Source organism: Zootermopsis nevadensis, unplaced genomic scaffold (assembly GCF_977971745.1).
Source record: "Zootermopsis nevadensis isolate Lab colony 2312 unplaced genomic scaffold, Znev_1.0 Znev_ptg000006l, whole genome shotgun sequence".
Lineage (NCBI taxonomy): Eukaryota > Metazoa > Arthropoda > Insecta > Blattodea > Termopsidae > Zootermopsis > Zootermopsis nevadensis.
In genome coordinates, this window is record NW_028259138.1 from 4,219,594 (window position 1) to 4,229,154 (window position 9,561).

Here is a 9,561-nt window from a genome sequence, read left to right on the forward strand (position 1 = left end):
AGAGAACATGGAAGCCTACAGAGTGGCAATGCAGCGAAGCCCGAGTAAGTGGTTTATGAAAGATGGAACTAGGCCACACACAGCTAATGTGGTCCTTGATTCTCTGTATCAAAGCTTTACTCCCAGAGTGATTTGTCATCGTTTTCCTGGATGCAATGATTGTGGACAGGTCTGGCTACCCCACAGCCCAGACATTAATCCATATGATTTCTTTCTGTGGGGCTTCATAAAGGACAAATTGTACTCAAGGAAACCTGGTTCATTAATAGATATCAGAGCCATGACCATCCACCTGTGCCGCACACATTCAGATTACTTGTGCCATGAGGTCTAGAAGTGATATGCAACACTTTTGTAAGAAATATAATTTTGTGCAGGATTTAAAATGGTAAACATTTCATGTGCCACCCTGTAAGTCACTTATATTTGGATGTAAATAACTGTTGTACCATATTTTTCAAAACACTAATATTGAGCAGTTGGGGGCACATTTTTTTAGAGTGGACACTGGTGACTAAAGTGGCCTAATGCAGCTTCTCAGCATGGTGTAAACCCCTACCCTGCAGATCTTACCATATCATTTAGAAATTAGGGATTGAAGTTGAGAAAAATACTTGTATTTACCTGTACTTTATATGCTTTACATTATCAGACCATTTTGAAATAAGAACAAGACTGATTTTCATGTGTAAGTCACAGTAAAATAGAAAATAAGCATTTCAGTAATGCAAACACTGAATTATGGAAGCTTTAATTCAGTATTCATATTCATGTTGTTGGCATTCAGAACAGGAAATCAATAAATGCAGTCTACTGACACATGTGCCCTTTTGCTAAGTTGTGAAGCAAATCTCAGGAGCTGACACTTGCACATGACTTCCACAGGCAATAGCAGATACACAAGCATGAAAATATTCTCAGCTGGAGAACACAGGGCAGTGGAGTGAAAACATCTCTAAGTAATCTAAAAGTAGACATTAGATTCCTCTGTGGTGGTTAGGCAAATGTCATTCAGCAGACACCAGTGTCCATGGCAATCAACATGTTAAAAGGGGAATTATGCTACACTAACTAACTAGATGGCTTACCGAACTCAAAGGTTCATCACCGAATTAACCAAAGCCCTCCACCGGACCTCTTGTCCTATCCATGCGCTCTATATGCCCCTCCATCTCATTCTTCTCAACTTAATCACCCTGACAATATTCGGGGAGGAGTACAGATTTTTAAGCTCATCATTATGCAGTTATGCTATACACAAGTGATCAAAAACTAACAGCCAACAAGAATTCAATATTCAAATACCAGAATGAAAGTTTAACAAGAAAATGTTGAAAACTACAGTCTATACAAATTAACATAATTAGCTGGTACCTCCTCACCAAGAATATCCATGTGAAAAGCAGATTTTTGTTACAGGTAATGTATCTATTTAAGGAAGTACTAGGAGGCTGGAGAAAGTTGCATAAGTTGTACTAAGAAAAGAAGAAAACCAAACAGACATCTATTCTATCATTTTTAAAGCAATAAATTTTCTTTCTTTTTCTTAAGCATTATCATCTTAAACATTATACAATTTTCAATATGTAAATTTCATAAAATAAAACATTTTTCAAGTATTTTGTGTTGTTTACTGAAAATCTTGGAACGGAACCTAATGTATTTACATATGTTCCCATTAAATTTTTGCTTCAATTTACACCGCTTCATTTTACGCCTGAAATCTCAGGAGCCTAACACCGGCATAAACCGAGTCCTACCTGTATATTTCTTATTTTATTTTACACTTTATCACTTTTATGTCTTGTATAAGACCAATCTCTGTAAAGAAATTTCATATTGTTATTAAAAGGTCTTATTCTGATCTGATTACTGTTCACTCATGTATGTCTAATATTTATTATCACTGATCATTCATGGACACTTTTTGTTTTCACATCTGAGAGAAGAAAGCACAGGTCAAAGTTATGAATGACATGAGAATAGGAGAGGTTCCCACTAGTTTTAAAGTAAACTTCCTTGATTAGCACCTTGAATGGGTGTCCATAGATAGATTCTCCTCCAGTGCCAGTGCCAGTTCTGTCTCCACCTTGAATGATGAAACCTTTCACAACTCTGTGAAATATTGTGTCATTGTAGTATCCCTCCATGCATAACTGGACAAAGTTACGGCATGCTTTAGGCGTTTCCTTTGACCACAATTCTAAATCAATATCACCAACTGTTGTTTTCAGCAACACCTGTAAAGAAATCAATATCTGTTTTCTGTTTCTTAGTTTATGTAAAGATATTCTTAACTGAGTCATATGGGAGGATAATTTTTGAAGTGGCAATGGCCAAAGTCAAGGCAATATCCCAGACCCTGCCTGGAAAGACTGAGAAAGCCAAGAAAAACCTTAGCTAAGATAGAGGCTTCTAAGTTAACATGTAGCACACAAGGGGATGAGAAATGTATATAAAATTTTAAATAAGTGAATGGAAGGAAAACAGATAAATGTATTTTGATGGTTTGATCAGCATTCAAGTAACTCAAGTAGCCACTTGATCAGTTGAAAAACCATAAGCTTTTCAATAAATATTCTACATCAGCATGTTAGACAATTAGTTAAGTTAAACAGACGTTTGTGCTTCAACTTGAATTGGCCAACATTCATCAAGTTCTCACGCCTTGTTATTCTTTTCTGAAGTGTTACAGCTCACCATGATGACGCCCGAGAGCTCGTACCTCCAAAACATGAAACAGCAGTTTCAGAGGCTCAACCATGATATTCTGTACAACGAACCAGCACTGCTTTATATGCCATCATCAACTACTATAAGGATTTGGCCTATTGACCCGTTCCGGGACAGTTGATCGAGGCAACTTGTCCTTATTAGTCTTGTAGGGTGTATTTGAGTAGAGTGACAAGCCAAAACCAACCAACCAACCAAAAAACTAACTAAGGGCGGAGTCCTGCACAAGTGTAAGACATCGTCCCTTGCTAGGTAACACCATTCCTGCATATGAAATGCATTGCTGGAAATGGTAAACAGAGTCTTAAAAACAAAACGGGAGTTTTCTTATGATAAAGGGGGTTTTGTTGTGGCGGGAGCCTCGACTATTCAACCTGGGGTCTGTTGCTGCTGATGAGATGTTATCCCATCAGGCAACATGTTCTTCATGCAAAGGATTTTGGTTGGTTGGTTGGTTGGTTGGTTCTCTGGGGTTTGAACACAGAGCGGGTGGGGCCTCTGCGACTTGGTGGGGGGGGATTTCACTTCAGCTGAAGGCCTCCGTGATTGGGGGTAGCAGGCCGTGCCCCTTTTGAACTATACCCTGGCATTTACCTTACAACTGAGGAAAAACACGGAAAACCTCAGTCAGGGTAGCAGAGTGGTCAGACCACTCGTTCCGCCGACTTGGCCGTCTTTTCAGGGACAGCCTCACTGGCCTGCTGAACATCAGTCTCCCTCAGTTGCCCTTGGGTAACCTCTGTCAGCCCTCCGGAGGCACAGGTGCCTCCCGAGTTGCCGGACTAAGGGGTTCCCCACACAAGCTAACTTTGAGTCAATGCTCTGTCAGTGCTCTGATGTTGTCGGCAGAGAGCGGAATCCCCAAGCCAACCAACCAAAAAGCTAAAGGCGGAGTCCTGAGCAAGCGCAAGACATCTTCCCTTCCTAGGTAACACCATTCCTGCGTACGAAACACATTGCTGGAAATGGTAAACAGGGCCTTATAGCTAAAACGTGAATTTTGCTTACGCTAACGGGGTTCTGTCGTGGCGGGAGCCTCGACCATTCAAACTAGGGGTCTGTTGCTGCTGATGGGAGGTTATCCCGTCAAGCAACTTGTCCAAAAAATTTGGTTGGTTGGTTGGTTCTATGGAGTTTGAACCCAGAGAGGGAAGGGCCGCTTCGGCTGAAGGCCCCTGCGGCTTGGGGGAGGGGGAAGATCACTTAAGCTGAAGGCCACCGTGATCGGGGGTGGCGGGCCGTGTCCCTATTGAATTATACCCTGGCACTCGCCTTACAACTGAAAACGGAAAACCTCAGTCATATTGATCCCCAAGCCACTGCCTCTGCACAATTTATACTCAATCCTGATTTGTTTGCTAGAGCCATCTAGTAGAAAATCAGGAGAGACATAGGTGAGAAATGGCGGTTGAATTTTGCTTACGAAACATCTCGTAACATGTATAAAATGAAGCTTTCGCGGTGACTGAAGTTGAAGAAATATTCTTGGGTTACAAGCCGCGTCAGGTGGCTGAATGGTGAATAACCCATACCTTCCCAGGTGCGTACCGTATTCCTTGCGAGTGCGGAAAGGTGTACGTGAGGCACACAGGAAGATCCATTGAGACCAGGTGCAAAGAACACATCCGTCTCTAACAACCCGAAAAGTCCACAGTAGCGGAACATTGTGTAAATACAGAGTACCGCATCGACTTCAGCAGGATCTCGGTGTTGGACAAGGCATCAGGATATATGGACCGGCTCATAGAAGAGGCAATTGAGATCCGGCTGCACGAAAACAACTTCAATAGGGAGATGGTTTCACTCTCAGCCGGGCCTGGTATCCTGACAAAACTGCTGTCCGCCCGGACTTGACCTCGACTGCCAGTTCCTATTGGTCAGCGCGAAACAAAGCAACGGAAGGGTCACCAGCAATAATACCTGCCGTCCACCGCCAGTTCCCATCGGCGAGCGCGCTACAAAGGACCAGATTTTTGTTACGCAGCAGCCCTGAGGATGAGAGCAGAGATTGCTCTCGAAACGTTGGCAGAAGATATGGTTTATTCATCATTCAGCCACCTGACGCGGCTTGTAACCCGAGAATCTTTCATCATCTCGTATAATGCTCGTAAGGTTATTTTACATGCCGTAAGTCTACATGGAACCGCCGGCTTTACATTGTGCTACGGATTTTTATCACCCTTAAAAATCCATCGGCCGTGTTTGAACCCGCTAACCTTGGGTCCAGTGGCGAGCACGGTAACCACTGGTCCACCGAGGCCAATATTTCTGTTGGTGTGTAAGAAACACCATAATTTCAGACATAAATATTCACTATGTTTACATCACAAACCTTCTGTGAAAAAGATGCAGGGCGATGTTAAGGGGAATTTCTGAAAAAGAAACTGTCTTGTGTACTAACAAATAAGGCATATTACAAACAGCATACAAAAACTGCCGAAGTGGCCATATTCTCTCTTTCTCTCTTTTTTCTGCACCTCCTACCACTGTATTCACCACTCTACAAATCAAATAAGCTGCAGTTCTATCAACTAATTTTCTACACAAATCAATTCAATTTGTATTTTGCACTGAATGAGTAGTAAATACACAACATGTAAAATTTATCCTCTTGTTGCTAAACAAGAAAACACTAAACAGCTATCTTCAAAACATGCACTAAAAGAAACAAGGAAAAACTATTATTCAAATACTTCAAAATAATGAACTATGAACTATAACACATCACCCCCACAATTCTTTGCATTTTCCACATACACAAATCTTACTAGCTGACCTAGAAACACCTAAAACTGAGCTACACTAATCAAAGCCAACCCTAGCTAATAAAATTGACAACTAAACAGACTATCTCACTTCCAGTACCTGACATGTTGTTATCACTGTGTGTAAGAAATTAAAAAGTAGAAGTTTCAAATACTCTCCAGTGGCATAACACACATATTAAATTTCACAAACATCATCCCACCATTCTCTCCTTTTTAAACATGTACAGACAACTATCAAAGGCAATGATATCATAAGTGATGACAGAGATGTCATGCACATGCACAGAGGGGCATGGGTAATGAATGGCATTATCATCCCACCTCAAGACTTTAAGCATCCATCACATTTGTATTACCAATTGTAGGAATCTTAAAACTTTGCATACCGTGCAGTGTATTAGAACATAAAATAAGTAAACAAACTATTAACACTATAAAAAAGACACTAGTGCCAAATGCGTTTCAACCTCAAGAGGTCATCATCAGTGGCAACAGGGAAATTAATTCATTTAATCAAAATGGTTTAAAATTGGTTCAAAAATGGTTTAGAAAACACCCACGGTTTGTTGGAGTTCACAGGTACGGATGACGCAACCACGGCTCGCCGCAGACCAGCTACGGCCACCAGACCATTGGATCAATAGCTAAGTGCAGAGTACAACTCCTGTGAAACCAGCTTCTAGTGTAGTGTTGCTTGATATGGTTTTTGTAAAATACTCTACTCGATGATTTGTTTTCTAAACTATTTTTAAACCAATTTTAAATCATTTTGATTAAATTAATTAATTTTCCTGTTGCCACTGATGATGATCGCTTGAGGTTGAAACGCGTTTGGCACTAGTGTCTTTTTTATAGTGTTAATTGTTTGTTTGCTTACTTTATGTTCCAATTGTATGAAGTTCAAAGGTATGAGCAGACTAGCCTCTAATAGCATAACCTACATACAGTGGGTAAAAGATGTATTTAAACACCCTGTTTTGTTACAGTAACTTTACACAAAGAAGAACATTGCTACAAAGTACTTTGTTCAATATCTTATTACAAATGAAAACAATGTGTTCTGACAGATATCATAACACAACAAAAACACATATTTCATGGTCAAATAAGTATTTGTAAATGAGAAAAGTTAAATAAAAACAATCCATTTGGTAAACATACGAGGTGCGATCGGAAAGTTTCAAGACTGCGCCAATAAAAATAAAAAATAAAACCCGTACACTTATCTCAGGTATTAAATTCATCCATCACCCTCGAAGTAGTTCCCCTGGGAGTGAACACAACGATCCCAGCGCCGCTGCCAAGCCTGGAAGCATCCCTGGAAATCTTTCTTTCTCAGCCTGTCAAGCACCATCTGCGATTCTGCCTGAATCTCTTCTATCGTCTCAAATCTCCTTCCCTTTAGCTGAATTTTCATCTTTGGGAAGAGAAAGAAGTCACACGGAGCTAAATCCGGCGAATAAGGAGGGTGTGGGATGACGGCCATGGTGTTTGAGGCCAAAAACTGCCGAACTTTGAGGGTGGTGTGCGCTGGCGCGTTGTCATGATGCGTCGCATGTGGAGTTCTTCCTTTAGAATCAGCTGACAGGTCCCATAGCCTATCCCAACAATGTCGCACAAGTCGTCGATCTTCGTGAATGGCCTGCCGAATCTTCGTAACATTTTCGGGCGTTGTGCTCGAAGACGGTCGTCTAGAACGCTCGTCATCATCGACAGAGGTTCGGCCATTTTTAAAACGTGAATGCCACACAAAAGTTTGTGCACGACCCATTGCGGACTCCCCAAATGCTTGCGTTAGCATTTCATAGGTTTCCGTAGCCGTTTTGGTGAGTCTTTGGCAAAATTTGATGCACACTCTTTGTTCATGCGAAATCCGCAGGAGGGTCGGTGTAATGCACTACCAAAACGCCCGTAACTAAGAAACAAATGCTAATTCGATGATGCCGGCTGGCACACTGATTCACTATGAATGTAGGCCGCACCCCCTAGCGTCAGAAGCTCGTACTACATCCGGTTCGCCCTCTATTGACACAGTCTTGAAACTTTCCGATCGCACCTCGTACTGTTTGCATCATTTATGGCTTACAATCTTCTTGACATTGATTCTACTAATTTTTTTAGTTGTATTTGTAAGAATGTTTAGCCATTCTTTAGATATTACCCTCTTTAAATCACTTTTGCCAGAAATTTTTCTTTCCCTCAACTCTAAATCCAGCAGATGCCATAGATTCTCAAAGGATTAATGTATGGTGACTGCGGAAGAGAGATGAACCTTCTGTGAACATTATACAGGAACAATTCTGTTGTTTCTTTTGGTGGTGTGAGCACTCGTAAAAGGTTCCTTTAGTACCTGTTTTATAATCTGTCATTGCTCTCTGGAAGCAAGTATTTTTGGATGGCCTGGTTGGTGTTTGTTCTCCGTGATACTAGCTTCTTTGTATCTTTTAATAACATATACTACACTGTTGAAAAACTCAGGTTCAATGTTTTACCAATTTAATGATAACTTTGACCTTTACTGCATAATAAAACAATTTTATCTTGCACACACACATTTCTTAGGAGACATGATTACCCAGCTGGGTGTTATCATAAACTGAATCAAAGCTTCTTGCTAGGACATCATTGTAAACACTTTGTTAACGTTTCTGCTATTTACATTTCAATGTGGACTAACATATATTTATTAGAGGCCTTGAAATTGGAATTCCTAGCGTGCAAATACTTATTTGACCATGGAATTTGTTTTTTTGTTGCGCTACTTTTTTGGTGTTCATTTATTTAGATTTGTCAGAATATGTTGTTTTCATTTGACATAAGCTATTGAATAAAGTATTTTGTAGCAATATTCTTTTGTTTGTGTAAAGTTACTACAACAAAACAGGGTGTGCAAATGCTTCTTTTTCCACTGTATATAATTACATGACATTCCAATTAACCATTCTCAAGTTACATGGCAGAACACATCATCTGTAGGACCATTCACAGATGGCAGCATGACCTCTTCAACTGAAAAAACATGACAGACAAAAATGAACAAGCCCACAAAGTGTTCTTTGCTTATACTAAAGCATAAAGACCATTATACTGATAATATTTGGTTCCAAGACATGTAACCACACTGGATGGATCTAATGTCATACAACTGAATACCCATAAGAGCTGATGTGCCTCTAAATTCTCTCTTTAACATGTAACTGAAGGAAATGATATTCTGAGGGTTGGTGCCCAAGTCACAAGAATGGAGTTGTGCACACCTGTAGCCTCTTCAGAAAGTAATGCATACAGTACATGTCAAACTTGCAGTTGAGAACCTTCTGGTTTGTACTTAAGGCTAGCAGTCAAAAATAGGACACTGAAAAGTGATGCAGAATCATGTTCTCTTCAAAAACTATTAACATAAAGTATCTTATAGCAAAGGCAACCATCTTTATGATTATAACTTTACATTTCAAGTATGTAATACAAAAAGTTTTTATGACTATATGTGTTTCATATATTATAATTTTTGCAATGTAATAAGCACACCAATACAAACCACTAAATAATTGTATCATAACAGGAAATTACTACAAATATATGTAGACATAACAGTGTAAATCTGTATTATATTATATTAATACTAACATGTCATTTACGTGTATTGGGATTGTATCTAATGGTAGAGAAAATAAATGCTATTATACTTGATATTAAGGAATGGACTTCACAGGATTTAAAATTATGATCGGAGGAATCAAGCCAAATTTTCAATATTTCGTACCTAACCTAGAACAAATATTGCACGCATATAAAAGAACTGATGTATTATATACATACCTTCCCATTTGTAGGGGGCTCTTGTATGTATATGTTACTCATTTCTTTTTCAAATTACGAGCAACTGTTACCCACATTAACTCGTTACTGACATATTTATCTTTACAGTCTTCAAAACTTACTATTGCACCCTCTATAGATCATTCTATATCATTGTTTTCCTGGTCGATCAATCGACATACCATTCTCCTGCAAAATTTACCTCTTTACTACACTATTGCATTTAAATGATAATAGTGCA

General features: G+C 39.6%; 1 protein-coding gene across 3 annotated transcripts in view; it reads right to left on the reverse strand.

Annotated features, from left to right (window-relative positions):
• LOC110829856 (spliceosome-associated protein CWC27 homolog) overlaps window positions 1–9,561 on the reverse strand; it is a 56,444-nt gene that overhangs the window by 17,036 nt on the left and 29,847 nt on the right. Inside the window, exons 1-2 of one of the 3 annotated variants that reach the window (XM_022064019.2) lie at window positions 9,321–9,489; window positions 2,031–2,240 (exon numbers count right to left, since the gene is read on the reverse strand). In XM_022064019.2, coding sequence (XP_021919711.1) covers window positions 2,031–2,240; window positions 9,321–9,362 — 252 coding nt within the window. In that variant the 5' untranslated portion in view covers window positions 9,363–9,489. Of the gene's footprint in view, window positions 1–2,030; window positions 2,241–9,320; window positions 9,490–9,561 lie in introns of those variants that run through there. The other 2 variants (XM_087343579.1, XM_087343578.1) reach the window with 2 other exon arrangements.